Consider the following 18368-nt stretch of genomic DNA (forward strand, 5'->3'; position numbering starts at 1 on the left):
AAAGAGATAAGCGGAAGTCCGTGTAAACATAGGATTGAACTGAGATAAGATTTTGCATTCTATGCATATTTCATATCAAAGGAAAGAACCATAAGCTCTTGATCATTATGCACCAAGTATTGTTTGATTTCTACTCATAGACACCAATAAATCAAAGCATAGCACAAATTTATTCTTAGCTCATCTGTTTGACTAGGGAATGGATTTTGAAAATTGGGGTGCTTGGAGTCCTGGTTTTCTTCTGATGCAATTCACTGGTCTCTCTTTTTTCTAATTTCCTGTCTTTAATTTATTATTTTTCACAGTTTGGGGTAATTTTGCCTAGTTTCTTTGCAATTCTTTCTTGTTATTTTGCTTTTGGATCTGCAGTGTTGGTTTTGGTTTTTTGTTCGTTGTATGTTTGTGTGAGCTGGTGGAAGTCCTAGATTAAAGGCATGTTAGACTGTGGCTCTCATCAAGCTGGCTGGGAGTTTTTTTGGTTGTTTTTCCTCCCTCACTGACCTTTAGTGAAGAAAACATTGGAAAAGCAAGTTATTTGGATGTCTGCGCATTAGATAGACAATAAGAAAATGAGTTCAATCAAAGGGAGGGCCATGAAGAGAAAGGTTTGATCTCTGGGCTTTTGATCATCAGCCCAAATTTACATAAGGAATTGAGTTTAGTCTGCTTGCTGACTCAAGTCAGAATATTAGAGAAGTCTGTCAGAAGGCTCTTCTCTCTGCCTCTGAAAAACAGAAGAGAGATACATTCCTGGCACCCAAACAGTAAAACAACTCTGTCAAAAGAAGTCACTCTAAGCACTGCAGCGCAGTTTAGAGCAAAAACCATGAGCTATCCCTGAAAGTGTGTATGTGTTTGTTCCAGCTGAGGTGGCACTCACTGTATGTAGATAGTACTTGGAACTGCTGAATCAAAATTGCTGTGTAGTCACTGTGAACATTACTTCCTTGTTATAGTTTGGGCCATTTGTGTGAGCTAGCTCTATTAATTCACATGTGAGTAGAAGCCTCTAGTCAGAAACTTTGCCTTATACTTCACTGCAGTGTTGACATGCACAGAAATTTGCTTTATGATCTTCTAATCCAAGTCTACCCCAACGGCAGCATGTTAGAAAGGGTTACGATTTTCTTTTTTCACTATTTAAACATTTTCCACCCTTGCCTCAAGGATCAGTAGAACAATGTTCAGAAGCTGAAATTCAAATCTGGCATTAGTTTCTCTGACCCAGATTGGATCATTTGAGGGGACAGCTTGTGTCATCTGGGTGCAGTCTTTAAACCTGTGTCTGGTCTTTTTTGATACACTGAGGTGTGACCCAAGGTCTTAGTTCACCCATTCCCATCAGATTACTTTTACACGTATACCAAGAAGTGTGCTGCATGGAAAACTAGGCAGCAGGAGAAACACTGGTGTGTGTCTGAGTTGACAAAATGAGCCTTGACATAGTAACTGGTGAATTCTCCCAGCTGTGTTAGATGGAGTAGATGCAGTATGTGAGATCATCAGCTAGACTGCTATAGCCAGTTTTTAAAGCATTCAGTGTTAGCGGAGAGCAGTTGAGCAGAGCTCCTTCCTTCAGCTCTTTGGAAGGAGATTTGTGGGTGATTTCCAGTGCTGTCACAGTGCTGTAATAGTTATCAATGTAGCAGAGTGTGATTGAGAGCTTCTCTAAATCCCCTTACTTTCCTTTAAAAAAAAAGCACAGATGGAAAAGATTAATGAGTTTATCCTTTGCTAGTTGAACTGCATTCAAGAACGTTGTACAGTATTTTTCTGTTTTATGGAGGTGATTATTTGGCATATACTTGGAAATAAGAGGCATTTTCTCTTTTAATTGAACATCCATGATTCAGCAAAAGTAATTGTGACTGAAGTGTATGTGACTGCTCTTCCAAAGAAGTGACCCTACCTAGTGGGTTATGGGAGGCATATACAGCCATATGAGCTGAGACAGGTAGGGCTGATTCTGCATCTGTAATGAAGGAGAGAAGGACATCCTAAGTATCCCTCTGTCAGAAGAGGGGTGGTCAAGGTCTTGGGGAGGGCAGTGAGGTCAGAGGACTTGCATGGGAAAGGCTGTGAGAGAATAACCAGAGTCTCTGGAGGGAGGGGAAAAGAATGAATATGATAACGCCTTGTGTAGTCCTGAAACTTATCTCTGCCCACAAACCTGCAAGCTGTTCAAGATAGGGGCTGTCTCCTTCTCTTTGTTTGCACCAAGCATGATAAAGCAAGATTCTGATTAGTCTGTCTGGGCATTGCAGCATATAAGTAATGAGAGGACTGACTCTTCTTAGCATGTTTCTGTTTATAGTAAAACACACTGTCAGTCAAGAAATGATGTTCTCTTTTAATTTTACAGCTGCTTGTGGAGGACTCCTGACAAAGCTAAATGGGACTATAACCACACCAGGGTGGCCAAAAGAGTATCCTCCAAACAAAAACTGTGTGTGGCAGGTGGTTGCCCCAACGCAATACCGAATTTCAATGAAGTTTGAGTTTTTTGAGTTAGAAGGGAATGAAGTAAGTAACGAAGAGCTGCACAATCTGTTACACTCTTAAGTGGTTTCACAAGCATTCAGAAATGGATATTGTCTTATAGAACCCTTGCTGACCTTTCATATGCTGACAATAAGCGTGGATATTCTTGTTTTCGTTTTGGGACTGTTTCTGGATTCTCTCAAAACAAACATGGAAAGAATAGCTCTCTTTTACATATCATTGAAATGTATATGTATTACAAGAAATTTTAAAAAAGTGTTCTGAGTCTCAGCTGACTTTTTTATCAACAAAATAAAACAGAGCAAATGGGGCTGAAGCATATTGGAAAGAATTCAAGAGAGGAAAATCTGGAGAAACCAAATCATCTTTACAGACTGACTACAAAGAATACACATAAGCTGTGGTTAGTGATGGAGTGAGGGAGCATTTAAATCACTTACAAGTATCTCACTGGGGAAATAGTTTGAAGTGAGCAGTACCAGAAATAGATAGAACACGATAGAACAGCAGCAGTTTTTGAGCTGGGCAACCCCCAGAGGCATGGGGGATCTTCTGCCCAGGGAGGAGGAGGGACAGGGCAGAGCCCTCCATGTGCGGAAGGATGCTCCTTACGGCTTTTAACAAAGTGGTGGGTGTTGCAGTGCTTTTGGGATGAGAAGCAGTAAAATGTGTGTTTCAACATCCTTTTCACTTTTTGTTCTGCTTGGTAGGCAATTCTCTGTCATATCATTGAATTCCCTCACCACACTCCAGCCATAACATGCTGTAACCACTGAGTTTAAATGCACATTTTCTACATGGCATTATGAACACAAATCCCAGGATGTTATTTCTGACATTTCTATTTACTTCTAAATAAATTTGTAGCAATGTATTTAGTATAAAGATGGCCTACTTTTTAGGCAGAGGTATTTGAAGGTACAAAAGCTGGAGTTTGATTTATAACTAAGCACCAAACCAGCCATGACTTCTCTAAAATACCTCAGTATTATTTTCAGAGGCAACAATGTCCAATTTTTTTTCCCTCCATAATTTTTTGAAGTAGGTTCTCAAGTCCATGAAATTCCAATTTTCAGTGAGTGTTTACTTTACACTTATGTCCTGTAATCATTATTAGTAGAAGTGCAAGAGATGTAATAAAAGCTTAAAAGTCCCAAAGAATTGAAATTTAATTACCATTTTGAACAAGTCATAAAAACCTTTTTCTTGCCCTTTCTTGGTACATGGGCAAGATTTGCAAGGAAAACACCTGGCATGTAATGAAGTGAAATCACTTCTCTAAGGTCATAAAAGACATTCAGCATAAACAGACAGAAAAATTCTAAATACGTTTCAGGAATCAGAACTGGCATTTGATCATCTCATGTGCTACTAAATCTTGGCTTCATACTGTTAAATAGTAGCATTAAGGACAGATGCCTGTGAAAATGAGAAGAAACATAATATCTGAAAAATTCTAAGATATTGTCTGAGTGCAGACATGAAATCTCTGAGTGCAGAGATAAAATTTATCAAGTACTCTATTTTTTTTTATTTGTTATCAGAGGATTTGTTTGTAAATTTATTTTATTTGTTGTAGGTCCTCCATTTCTGACCAAGTTTAGTATGTCTTTTACACTATTATCATTTTAATATTTTACATTCACATTGTGCAGTTTAACTTGTAATTTTTTTTCAGGGCAGTGTAGTATAGAGGAAGTTAAATCTATTTGAAATTACATTTGATTTCTGATCTAAAGCCAGGCAACCATAAAAACTCAATACTATTATATTGCTGGAATTGGTGGGATTTATCAACGTAGTGAGCTATTATGAAAATCACATGCACTATCAGAAATATGTCTTCCAATTAGTATAGATTAACATGTGGCAGTAACTCAAGTTTTAAGAATCTTTGTGTTCTTTATACTGTACAGAAAGAGTTTCGACTGAATTAGTCACTTTTCAACTCTGCTACATGTGAAAATTCTTCCAGTAAAATAAAAGTTTAATCTACATCTTCAGTGTATTAAAACCAATTGGAAATTATGACAATTTTTCATAGAGAGAGAGAACAACAAAGGCCAAAACATCCTTTTCTATTGTTCTCTTCCAGCTCCCCTGATACTTTTTTTGACTAGAAATTGCAATTTTTCAAATACAACTTGGATTTAATGGACCAATATAAGCTCTGTATGAATCCTCCTGGACAATATTCTCTCTTAAGCTATTAATTGCAGACAACTGGTACATTTTTGATTAAATGATTGATAGTTGAGCCTAAGAAGCTTAGAAGTTTTTGGCTGGATGGCTTTAAGTTGACCAAGGGATTATGTATTGAAAGTATTATCATTAGAACTAGACCTTGCATAAGGCTTTTTTTATGACATTATATTACTTTATTTTTAACCTTTTAATAAAAATGGCATGCATCATGTTCCAAATTATAGCTATGCTACTGTTGGTGAAAGTTGCATGGTTTTAATAGTGGAAAGTTATATATTTGGAAATAAATGAATGTATCTTAAATATGTGATGATGAAAACTTACCTTGTAAGTTTCTAGGTGAAAATTAATACTTAAAAACATCTTCAAGATGCAAGTAGTAGAAGGTTTGTAGGTATGGGGTATGTGGTTTATAGCACACAGATAGGTGTAATTTTTAGCATCAACATTTCTAGTTTTTAGTTTGCTGTCAATGGAATATTTGCTTTTTAAATGAAGTGGAAATACTTTAAGTATCTTGAAATTTAGATATTAAACATAGGTCAACATCTATAAAAATACAATTTGGAACATAATTCATAGTATAGCTATGTGTTAGTGACCTTAAAACATTCTTACCTATAATTAGCAAATGTAACAATTTACAAATGCTTTCAGAATCAGGAGAAAGTGAAGAAGGATATTGGTGATTTGTTATTCAGCAGTAATATACATACCCATCAGAATTCTGGCATTTGTAAACAGCTTCGTGCTTTTATTTTGATTAGCCAATTATTTTTTCTTTCATTCTTTTCTCAGGTTTGCAAGTATGATTATGTGGAGGTTCGCAGTGGCCTTTCTTCTGATTCCAAGCTGCACGGTAAATTCTGTGGTACAGAAGTGCCTGAAGTTATCACCTCTCAGTACAACAACATGCGCATCGAGTTTCGCTCCGACAACACTGTCTCAAAAAAAGGTTTCAAGGCACACTTCTTCTCAGGTATGGAACAGTACCCTTGAATACCTGTCAGCGCCTCTGGGCGTCCACTGACTAGGTGGAGTGACCACAATTTTGGTATGAAAATGAGTGTCTTCTTTGCTTATGGTTTTCCTGGTAGCTTTGAATTAGTTTTATTTGCATAAACATACACCACTCTCCTGTCTTAAAATACCATTCTGAATTGTAATGTCTGTAGAAAATATATTGAACATATCTATATGTACTTAAGTAACAGCAGAAGCAAGAAAACTTTGTGAGATACAGAGGACAAAAGAAAATTTACTGTATTTCTATGTTTTTATTAGATTCCTTTTATCCCAAGTTTTGTTGCTGGTTTTTTCAAATCCCAGTTGTAAAGTGATACGAATTGCACACTGTGTACTCTTGTATTTTTTCTGCTCATGTCTCTTAATCTATTCCATTTGTTGGGAAATTACCACTTTGTGGTACAACATTTGTTTAACATTATGGCTACATCTGTGCCAAACTTTGCACTTCTTAATGTTTTGCAGAAGAACAGGGTTTAAGATCTTGATCTTGCAAAAAAACCCCGTGTCTTTTTATTTATGAGTGTAATTTTACTGAGGGAGATCAGAGCGGTGGAAGTTTATATCGTATGAGGACTTAGACTGTTGAATAAAGTTACACATGAGTGAAGCTTAAGATGTGAGGAAATATTTGCTCAACAGTGGCCTCTGCAATTACCCATTGAGTGTGCAATATAGAAATCTGGCTCTGGCAGGAGACCACTCAGTGTTTGTAGCAAAAGTTTGCTTTTTGTTTTTCCTGCGTGTTTGCACACACACATAGGGATAGGTAACTTACCTTGTGTGAAACAACAAAAAACACCAGTTCCATCTGCCCACCTCCCTAAACCAGATGTCAAACAGAAGAATTTGGGAGTTGAATCGTACCCCAGATTTTTTGATAGCAGTGAAAATTCTGAAACCTGGAGAATCCTGATTATACTTAGCATGTAGTAAAATATACTACCATTATTAGCATTTGCTTGCTAAAAATATTTTATGAATAATGAAATGAAATGGTCTTTCATTGATGACTGCTAATAACTAATAATTATCACTAATAAGAATCTGTAGAATGTGTAAGGAATGTGGTTTGGAAAATGAAAAAAATATCTACCAAGGCAAACAGTTTAGACTTTCAGTATTTTCTTATTATGACTATTTTGATGCTTTTATTAAGCAACTATGAAATATGGAAAGAGGTGTTTTGTCTCATACAAAGACATAACAAACATTTGATCTCTTTTAAGTATATCTCTTTCCTAGTAACCACATTTCTCTGGTCATAATATTCCAAAGATCCATCTTTACTTTCTACTTTTAAATTTATGATTTGCATTAGCAAGAAACATTCAAGGTTTACTCATTATTTGTAGTAAATACATATGTGCACACAACAGAACTTCCTCCTAGAAGCACACAACTAGTCATTTTCTGTTGGTCTAGTTGTGCCAGCAGGAATTGTCACGTTGTCTTTTTACAGGAATATATATTGACATGTTCAAGTTCTAAAGACTGCAAATGAAGTTTGTTGAATCTTTTGAAGATCTTACAGATATTTCAGATAAGACTAGCAATGATAGTGCAGTAATTTATATAAGCTCCGTGGTTCAGAAGTTGTGTTTCCTGGACAACCTGGTCATTTATACATCTATAGTTAGTTAAATTTTGGTTTTCATTAAAGTAATAGTTTATCTTCACATATGAATTTATTTCTTTTGCTCAAGTGATTTTCTTTAAATGAGTAGGTTCCACCAATGCTGTATCTTGGGGAAAGACTTGACTGAAGGTCATGGATTACAAAGCATCAGGTTGTAATTCTTCAGAACTAATTTTCCCTTATATATTTCAGTTCTGAAAGAAATGTTCTTATCTTTCCCTCACAAGGTAATTTGAAAAAGAAATTTTCAAGTGATGTCATTGATCACAGAATAAGTTCTTTTGTCAGGGATAAGTTTGAACTAATGTATTTTTCAATAAATAGAAATGTGTTATGTGTCCTAGATATTGTATATATCTAATCCCATTAAAAAAAAATAGTTTGATATAAAAAGCCTTTGAATCTGTAAGTATGTAAATTTACTGAGTGCTTCATAACACATTCCTGACAGCATTTCATATGATTTCAAATATCTGAATATATGAGTATTTTATTTTTACTTTCTGAAATATCTTCCATTTATTCTGATTTCTAGCAGGTTCCATTCTTCTATGTCATCTGACTTTCAGTGTTTGACTATATTTTCTGATTAAAACAGAAATTTTGTAATGCTTGAGAAAAATCAAACTTCTGAACTTAAAGTATCCAAAAAGAAGATGCCATCTCCAAATAATTAATCAGACGTCTTAGAACTGTCAGAAAACAGTTACTTTCTTGTCCCTGAATTCCTTAATATGGGCATGATATGCTATTCATCTGCCAATAAAGAACAGACTTGAGACTTCAAGTATTTTGACTTTTGGGAGTTGATGACAGAATTTTTCAGCTGATGAAGTGCTGGTTTTTTGCCTGTTTATATGTATATTAAACTTCAGACTACAATAATTTTAGAATGATATCTGGGTAGAAATACTTTGACACTTGATTGCAGACATTTACCATTTTTATTAATTGAATCACAATAGATGTGGAAGCACTTAGTTATAAATACATAAATAATGACAAAAAATGTAATGAGTAAAACACTGCATCTTGCACTCTTTTCACCAGTAAAGGCCATATGCAATGCTTAGCAGTATAGAAAGGTGGATAAGTTAAATTAATGTGAAGATTAGGAACTGAAAAGTGTTCCTCAAGCACAGCCAAAGAACTACTCTTTTCTTCCGCAACTCTTTTGGTGGTGAATTCTGCACCACAGCTAGAGATGAGGAAGCATGGCCCAGCTCCAGCTCAGACGACAGAAAGCAGTTTTTGGGTGGTTGAAACCTGCTGTGATAAACTGTGAAAGCAAACAGTGACATAGGGCAACAGATGACCTGCATTAGGAAGGTATTTATGTTGATACAAGACAACATGTAATTATATTTTTGGCTGTAAAATAGTGTTAACAGCCAGACAGGTGCTACTGGAAAGTGAGAAATTTTTTTTTTTCAGCATTCTGTAAAATTTACATTTGATGGGACAGTTCTGAAGAAAGCTCAGTTAGGAGTCTCTGCAGGGATCTAGCTGAACTACAGAGACTCTATTGTATATTTATAATCAAGTTTCTCAGATAAAGAGAGGAAACTGGGGGTCACTATATATTATTTAAAAAAGAAAATTTTAATAAAGCTTCTTGGAATTGGATATTAGGCTTCTTAATGAAAAACTTCCAATAATTAGTTTTTTATTCTTCTCCCTCTGTCTTTCTTCTGTCCTCCTCTGTCTCCCGCTTTTTTTATAAGACCAAGACCTCGGAGTAAGTCCCTGCAGGACTCAGCACGCCCTACTGGGCCTGTAAGACTAGAGAAGTGTTAAATAATTTCAAAAAGATAACAATAATATATATATATATATATATATATATATTTAAATACCCTTTTTTTCTGTGATCTTTCTGAAAAGATGACCTGAGGATTAGTCATAGTTTGTCATTAAACTGCTTCCATTTATCATAGGTTTCAGACTTACTGTAGTGTTTTAAATAAACATGAGTGATTCTCTGCATAGCATTCAAAATATACATGGGTTTTGATATAATGTAAAAATGAGGTTTGTTGGGACATCTCTTCTGGTGGTGATTCATTGAGCAGTTAAAAAGAGAAAGCTAGAATGTTTCTAGCCTTGAACAAAAACTCATCTCTGGTGCCATCCTGGTACATTTTTTTCCACAGACAAGGAAGCTGCCTGCAAAGAGAAAATTTTTGTTTTTGAATCTTGCAAGGACTTGATACAGGTCCCTTCAGGCCGAGTACCTATTATTCACAGACTGGTGGCCTCTGAGGGTCTCAGAGGTACGACCATTTGTCCTCAGAATGATTCAATGTATTATTTTCTTGAGAATGGATCTTTCCTTCTTCTGGGTACTGAAATGAGAAAAGAAAGAAAGTATCCATTTAAAATTGGGGGTACTCATTTCCATCTGTCAGCATAACAAATGGTTTTGTTTTTACATGGCAAAACATTTGTTCTTGTAACTAATACAGACTAATTGTTGGGGGTTTTTTCACAAATTTTTAAACTGGGCAATCAATTTGACAGAAAGTCTGTTCTCAATTATGAAGTGTGAGGAAGGCTTGTTCAACAGTTGCATCCTTGATTAACTATGTACAAGTAATTATTGTAGCTCAAATGTGTTCCAAAACTTCTCCTTTGTACCTTCTGTCCATTATTTTATTTCTGAGGACATCCAACGTGGGACTATTTGCTTATGCGCTTGTCTCTTAAGAGATTATTTTGCAGAATATAAACATATCTAAAGTTAAAATACTTTTCAGTGTTTTTATAGAGTTTGGTGGATGATGAAAATGGTCAGGGCTTTTATTTATTTAGAATTTGTGTGCCTACTCTGTACTTGAAAACCTAACTTGAATGCATTTTGAGCTTGCCTTCCTTTCCTTTTGTTTTTCTGGTGGAAAATTACAAGCTAATACTTAGGAGGGAAGTATTGAAGAATTTTGTTCATAATAGTTCTAATTTCTCAGTTGATTGCTACTGTTCTTCACTTGCAATGTGGAATTAATTTGTGATAATGCTTGCTTTTGCAAAATTATGACTTTGGTTCGACATTGCATAGATTTGCTACCTCAGTTAGGGACTTGCTTTGCAAGGTGCATAAACAGTGTATTGTGGAGCTTCTGTGCTTCCTTTCATCATCAAAATGACAAGTAGTATCTCTTTGAATGTATGGTTCCAAGAGGTATCTATGTTTTCAACTCTTTCTTAACCTTCAGATCTGTTCACATTTGCAGAAAGCTTCCAAAAACTTTAGGTGCAAACAGATTTGAGAGTTACAGTACAAAATGCAGTGGATGCTTGGGTTTGACATGCAGAATTTACCAATAAATGCACATTATCATCTTGTATTATAAGTAGAAGCTGATTTTTATGGAAGGACCTGCAAGTCAACAGGTCAAGTGCTGAAAAACATTTTGGCAGAGGAAGATGACGTGTATGCAATTACAATGCAAATTTCCTTTGTTGTGTTACTGAATATGAGCATCAGTAAGGGCACGGAAAAAATGCATGAGTAAGACAGTGAAAAGAGACTTAAATCATCCATGGTGGCTTCTAATCTATAGAAATTCTTGCCATACCTGGTAAAGTGTGAAATATCACATTGCCTTGTTTGGAGATAATGTTAACTGTTGCTTTCCAAGGTAAGTAAGACTGAAGGGAGTAAATGGTCTGCATTCCAACCCACAACGACCAGACCTCTGGGATGACCAAAATTCCTTTGCTCTTTTTCCTCCTCTTTTTTACATGTTGAAATGGCACATTTAGTAAAATACAGGGGAGGTTTAATATGTGTGTCCTTATATACATATATATATATATATATATCTATATCCATATATTTTTATATCTAAGAATGTATACATATGTGTGTGTACATTTATAGTTATATAGATGTGCACACATATATGCATGTACGTGTATATACATGTCAGAAGAAGTCTGCCTCTTTTAAAGGGACCAGCCTCACCTAAAGCAAGAACAGCTGAATGACATAGAAGCATGGCAGCAGAGGCCTCTTGCTACTATGACAGCCTGTTAATCTAGTTTGGCTTTTTTCCATGCAATGAATTTGTAGCTGTTTAATGCAGGTCATATTTCCTTCACTACTCTCTGCTTTATTTCTAACACACTAAAAGCTCTTTTGAAGGATTATATGTTAATAAACAGAACTGTGTGCTACATTGTAGCTCCTGAACTAACTAATGCCAAATTCTTTTTTTTTTCTTTCAATGAAATGTTTGTCTTATTGTGATGGTCTATAATGTCCAGATTCATTAAAAGTAAAGCACACTGTCACTCTGCTGGGGAAAAAAGCCCAACTTATTAGAAAAGCTTATGTGAAATCTTTCTCTTCTTACATGTTTAATGTGTAGAAGTTAAAGTCTTTTTTTGATCTATGTGTTCCTTTCAAGATATCACCATTATGGAATTTGCACAAAGCTGGAATAATATGTGTTGTCCATAAACTACACTACCATTGTTTACTAAGATAAAACTGGATATTTATGAAACTTTTACCAGCTAGACCACTTGAAAGAGTAAAAGCTGGTCAATCTCTTACCTCCTTTGTTCTAGCTTGTTTGTTTTACTAGTCTTCTTCTCTCTTAGGAACTAGTGCTCAATTTCTAGAAAGATGAGACAGACTCTTTGTGCCACAGAGCAAGGCTGCAGGCTGAGCAAAGAGTGACCTAAAACTAAGGCACCACAAAAGTGCCTCACTGGGAAGAGTGACTGTGCTGTAGCTTATCCTGCTCTGGCCTCAGGCTCCGTGCTCCTCTTGGTAGCAAGGTCTGCTGGGAGCTCTGTGCTCACCTGAGCTTGTTGTGTGTTTTGTAGACAAGGATGAATGTTCCAAGGACAACGGGGGCTGCCAGCACGAGTGCATCAACACAGTGGGAAGCTACGTCTGCCAGTGCCGGAATGGATTTGTGCTACACGAAAATAAACATGACTGCAAGGAAGGTGAGCAGGAAGGCAGTGGAGTGGTTGGTTACACAGCTGTCTCGCAGAAAGCTTTCTGTAGCTCTCCTTTCAAACAAAAGAAAGGAAAAGAAGTTCTCGGTAATGGGGTTTTAGACATTTGGGTTTAAACGCAACAACATCGCTCCCCTTTCCCATCCCCTCCATCCCCAGCATTTGTGTGGGCTGAGTTTGAGGTCCACAGGAATGAAGTTTGGAAAACTTGGGATCGTTGGCACAGAGTGCTACTTTCAATAGTTCTGTGAAGTGTAGAATATTTAAAGCTCTGATAAAGTATTTATCTAAGGCTGTATTAAACACTGGGGTAGAGTTTCTGGAGAGAAGCCTGGTAAAGTTGTGATTAGCTGCTATCAGTAGCAGTTAGTTTCCTCACAGCCAGGTTGAAACCATATCTACTCTTTCTGGGTTTGTTTTAGGCGACATGTTCAGACAATCTAAGTTCCAGCAAAGCCCTGAGCATCTTTCTTCCTTTGTCTCTCTCGAGGTGGCTACCTTCAAGAAAACAATAGGCTTTGGGACTTAGGTAGAATTTAAATTCTCTGCAAATGAACCTCAAGTGTCCAATATTGTGAGAGCTGCTGTAATGTCTCAATGTTTTCTAGCATGGATTTAATCTGAGAGTAAAGACATGCCCTTTGTGAATTATTTGCATTTTCACTGGTTTTAGTTGCCCACTCTAAAAGGTCTTTTTTTTTTCTTTCAAAGAATTCTCTGATATTTAGAAAGCAAATTGAGATTGCTAAAAGTAAATACAAAAATTCCTTCTTTTAGTTCTGGGTGCTAGTGGTTTAGTTGCAAATTCAGTGACTAGGCTGCTTTTTGTACATACTTACAGTTTAGTCTTAGCTATTCTCACACTGTGTATATGTTTACCTAGAAGCTGTGATTTACAAATCAAATTGATTGCTCTGAAGTTGCAGTGAAAATTACCAAGAAGAGAAAAAAATAAATTGTTTGAGAAATTTCTTTTGAAGTTGGAGTAGTGAAATTTTCATATGGATTTACACACTTACTTGTATGTAGGGTGGGGGGAATGAGAAAGTCCTTTATATTTATCTTATGTTTATTCCTGTATAAGACTTTCTCTGAAAAAAAGCCATCCATTGTAAACAGCAGTGTATGTTTCACAACAATCCATAAAGAAACATGCTGGGTTAATTCTCTAAAGCACATGCCTGAGGGGAATAACATGACTATGCCCTCTGAAAAGCATGCTTACCTATCTTCTTAAAAATCCTTTCCACTTGGTGGCTGCCCTGACAAAAAATAGTACTTTGTTGACTACTTCTGAATGCTGACCCCCAGATTAACTGCTGCTATCCCTATTGGCACAGCTGAGTGTGAGCAGAAGATCCACAGTCCCAATGGCATCATCACAAGTCCCAACTGGCCTGACAAGTATCCCAGCAGGAAGGAGTGCACGTGGGAAATCAGTGCCACCCCTGGGCAGAGGGTCAAACTGGTGAGTCTCTGCTTTCCCTTCCTTTTCAGCTTTTCTTCCATCAAGTCAGCTTCTCAAATGACTGCTCAATGATATGAAACTGTTACTAAACCTTACTGTCAGTTTGCATCCCAGAGGTAAACTATTTTAAAAACTTGTTGAATCCTGTCCATTTCTGGCCAACAGGGACTACTCAATATCATAGTGTTGTGATTTAAGTTTATAGTGATTGGAAATACTCTCTACAGCAAAGGCAGGAGGAGCGCTTTCCTCCTGTCAGACTTTACTATATCATTGTTACAACTCATAAAACTTGTGCAAAGTTTTGGCAAATATGGCAGAAGCCATTTACACAAATTCCAGTAGATAGAAAAAGCAAAATTTTGAGTTATGAGCAGTCCTCTACACACACCTTTTCCTGTTCTGTTTTTCTGAGAAGGAAAAAAGATACAAAAACTCTGAGAATCTGGATTTCTCATTTTAAAGTGGTTTCAAATTTTAATGTAAGTAGAAGAGCAGCCTGGAGTAGATTTGTGAATTCGGTGTCCAGCTGGCTGGGGACAGTGCTGGTGTCCAAAGACAGACCTAGCAGATCTTAGATGGCTTTGCAGGTTTGCTGAGGTTATGTGGCCTCTGTATGAGGCCAAAGGCACAGTCCTGCCAATAGGGCTTTTGCTTTGAGCTCAGCCCCAGCATGTCTTCTGCAGCTTACTTGCAGGACAGCCACAACAAAAGCTGGCTTTACATATATTTAAACTTCTAAATTGATTTTTCAACTGTTTTGGAGCAAATAAAGTTAAGGAGAGAGATATCTCTGTTTCAGAGGTACAAGCAATAGGCAGTAATTGTGCAGGGATGAAGGGTATATTCCAATCTCATAACTGCCAACCTTAGCAAACCCAAACCCCTTGTCCTGGTTTTGTCTGGGGTAGAATTAATTTTATTCACAGTGGCTGGTATGGGCCTGTGGTTTGGATTTGAGCTGAACAATGTTGATAATACAGAGATGTTTTTGCTATTGCTAAGCAGGGCTTACACAGAACCAAGGCCTTTTCTGCTGGCAAGGAAGCTGGGATTGCAGAGAAAGCTGGCGGGGAGACAGCCAGGAGAGGTGGCCCAAACTGACCACAGGGACATTCCAGACTATAGACATCATGCTCAGGATATCAAACTGGGGGAAGAAGGAGGAAGGGGATGGTATTTGGAGTGGTGGTGGGGCAGATGTGATGGCTGAACACCTGCCTGCCCATGGGAAGCAGTGAATTCATTCCTTGTTTTGCTTTACTTGTGTGAGCTGCTTTTGCTTTCCCCATTAAAATGTCTTCATCTTAGCCCACAAGTTTTCTATCTTTCACACTTCCAATTCTCTCTCCAGTCCTACTGGTGGGGCAGTGAGCAAGCAGCTGTGTGGGACTTGGCTGCTGCCTGGGGTTAAACCACTCCTGTTACTGGTGCTGATGTGGGATTGTGTATTGATCCCTGTTTGCCAAAAGTAAAACAGTTGAACTGTACTGGAGGACATGGTGGTGGTGGAGAATGAGTGGTGTGCATGCTCTGTTGATTCCAAGAGTTAAAAAATAGGTTTCTAATTCAGGCAGCCTTCTTACTGCTGCTTCTGAGCAAGTGTTCTTCATACTGGCTGAATAAACTAAAGCCAGCCAGGTATAGGCATGTTACTGTAAAAGCTTTTCCAATACTTATACCCACAGCAGGTGAAATTCCAACATTCAGATATCTTCAGCCAAATATTCCATGGTCTACTTTAGAAAGAAAAGGTATTTTAAATTGGCTTTTGCCAATGGAACTGAAAAAATATACAGAATTTTACTAGATAGAATTTTCAACAATTACTCCATGGTTTAGAGTCTGAGATCTGCTCTTCTGTGCAATCCAGTAGGGTCAGTTACTAAATTCTGCGTGTACAATATCTTTAAGTTGTGCAGTACAGCGAGGTCCCATATCAATAATATTAATACCATAATTCCACATTGGGTGATTATTTTCTCTTTCACACTGTGTTTAAGTTTACTTTTCATAGTTTTCTTGTTCAGATTGAAGAAGTGGATTGGTTACTTCATGGTAACAAACCACAAGAATTGTGAGGCTGTGCTCTCTTTTTCAAGATGGGTGTGGGTATAGAAACTAATCTTTTGTTGTGATTGCCCTCACTCTGCTAACCATTGAAAAGTGTCTTCCTGTACGGGCTAAATTCAATTATTTGGTGCAATTAAAAAGCCTATGAAAAAAAAGGGTATGCACTTCAGAACTTTTAAATGAAGCATGTAGATAAAGATGGCTTTGAAAATGTACATAGCAGAGAGACTGATTTCCGTGAGCTAATCAGCCGGATGTTTATAAGAGACAGACTTAAGTGTCCCCTCCAGGCAGCTGTCCATAAGTGCCACCAACGTATCTACTTGGTTGAGTGCTGTAGATAGAAAGGGCTGGATGGCCAGAAGCTATATGGAACATTTCTGAGTATCATTCCCACTAAGGAGACATATCACATGGAGTTAAAATAGTCATGGTGGGGTAGGAATTCAAAAGTATTTGTCCCAGGAAGAGAGGGTGTGATTTAATTATACTACCAACTTTATTAGATCATTTGTGAACTCTGTTGGCAGCAACTATTCAGTTATGGTTAAGGGAAGTTTATGTCAGTTTTCCTCTTTCAAACTTGCAAGCAACTGGCTGACCTTTAAAAAACTGAGACTGTCTTTGGGTATTTTAAAATATCAGACATTTTTTGATTTTAAAGGACTATGCACATTAAGATCAGATTTTCCTTTAAAAAGCAAGTTTTCTTTGCATTCCCTTTGGAATTGCTAGAATAGATTGCTATACCCACAACAGATTTAGGACTTTTTCTGGTCATGTTTGAGGGACCCAATATAACATGTACTGTGCTTCTGCAGGTTTGGGAATCCCAGTGAGAAGTCAAATATTCAAAATAATAGGTGTGCCTTGTAGTTCATAATGAGATATGCTTCCTGGAGAGGGTTGGTTTTGTTGGGGTTTTTTTCATGCTGGTGAGAAGTCAACAAAACAGATCTAATTTTCCTCTAAAAAAAATGAATTTCTGCAGGCTGCTCTTGGATCATGCCTATTGCTCCCATTGATTCCAAGTTGGCTTGACTCAACACTGTGTTTAAGTAACTCCCTTACTGAGACTTAGTTTCTCAGCTTTCTGGGGTTTTCTTAATCCATCAGATTTTATTTTGGTATGAATGACAACACATAGTTGGCATCATAAAAGTAGGATGGCTGACCACAATTCAAGAGCAGCAGGAGTGACGGCTGTACGGCTATTTTCATTGCCTCTGCAGTTTCAATCCCTTAATGTAAACCCCAAACTTTCACCATGAAATGAACCTGCATTTGCTGCATCACACAGTTCTTCATATAAAATAAGTGGTATTCTGAGTATTGAAGTTCTCTGGGAGAAAAAAAACTGTGTTAGCTCTTTAGGTCAGCTTTTAATATAAATTACCATTGCATTTCACACTCTCAGGGTTCTACAAGTGATTTGGTAGGTCAGATTTGTTTTGGTGTACCAGAGAGAATGCTTAATTGTGATATTTGCTTGGTATTTGATAGCTCAGTTTTATTCCTTTTAATTATTGTTTCTTAATCCTATTCTGTTTGGGTTATGGGGTTTTGTTTGGGGCCTTCTGAAGTTTTTTTTCATAAACAGTCAGCTACATGACTATTCATGAAAGCATGTGTACTTGGTGGTTTTATGCTGTTCTGTTGAACAAAATATATTTTGAATTCCACCTTAAATTGTTGCTTACTCTATACAAAATTCACAAAGATGTATATTGCCTTCACAGTGTTCACATGAGGAGAAATTACCAGATATTAAGCTTCAGGGTTGTTGAAATTTAGCCCTGGTCAAAAACTCTTATCTGAAAAATCTTAGATGTCCCCTTGAAATAACTTTGTTTATATCGTTCTAGTCTTGGAAGATAGTCTTCCAGATCTGAAATGTGGGTATTAGTTGTATGTGTGTTAACAGTTTCTGTCAGGCATGGCATACACTTTTTGGAAATGCCTGAAGTTTGTTCCAACAAACAATTAACACAATTTTGTTGTTTTTCACAATGCTTTTGCTAGTAAAAATGTGACCTTAGCATGAAGGGTGAAGTCTGAAACATCATTAAGTTGTAAGAATAGGAAAACAAATCTCTAAATAATAGATTAGAAAATATAGCTTTCATGCATAAAACTTCATGTGGAAAAGTCATTCTCAGAGGCTTTAGTTGCAGTGTGATGTAGGTTTTAGAAAAGGGCAGGGGGGGAGCCATTATGCTTTGCAGATGTTTCTATCAATCCTCAACAATGCAAGGAATAGTAATTTCTGTCATTTTGCTGTTTTGAATGCTCTGTGAAATTTGGAATAATCCTAAAAACAGTGCAAATTTAGCAGAAAGGCAGTACTATTCTAGATTTAATATTCTCTTATAAGTAATATTCTATTATAGGTAGTAGTTTTTATAAAGATGCTAATGCCTTTCTGTATGAAGGATGATGCACTCTTGAAGTTCAGTGTCTTTTATTCCAATAAAAGATCAATAA

General features: G+C 36.8%; 1 protein-coding gene across 3 annotated transcripts in view; it reads left to right on the forward strand.

Moving 5' to 3' along the window:
- The window catches only part of TLL1 (tolloid like 1), a 125208-nt gene that overhangs the window by 97883 nt on the left and 8957 nt on the right, over positions 1-18368 (forward strand). For all 3 annotated transcript variants that reach the window (XM_036382837.1, XM_054514741.1, XM_036382838.2), the window contains 4 exons: positions 2363-2523; positions 5506-5686; positions 12206-12331; positions 13684-13811. In XM_036382837.1, coding sequence (XP_036238730.1) covers positions 2363-2523; positions 5506-5686; positions 12206-12331; positions 13684-13811 — 596 coding nt within the window. The remainder of the gene's footprint in view (positions 1-2362; positions 2524-5505; positions 5687-12205; positions 12332-13683; positions 13812-18368) is intronic.

The sequence above is a fragment of the Molothrus ater genome, chromosome 4, assembly GCF_012460135.2.
Source record: "Molothrus ater isolate BHLD 08-10-18 breed brown headed cowbird chromosome 4, BPBGC_Mater_1.1, whole genome shotgun sequence".
NCBI classification, from domain to species: domain Eukaryota; kingdom Metazoa; phylum Chordata; class Aves; order Passeriformes; family Icteridae; genus Molothrus; species Molothrus ater.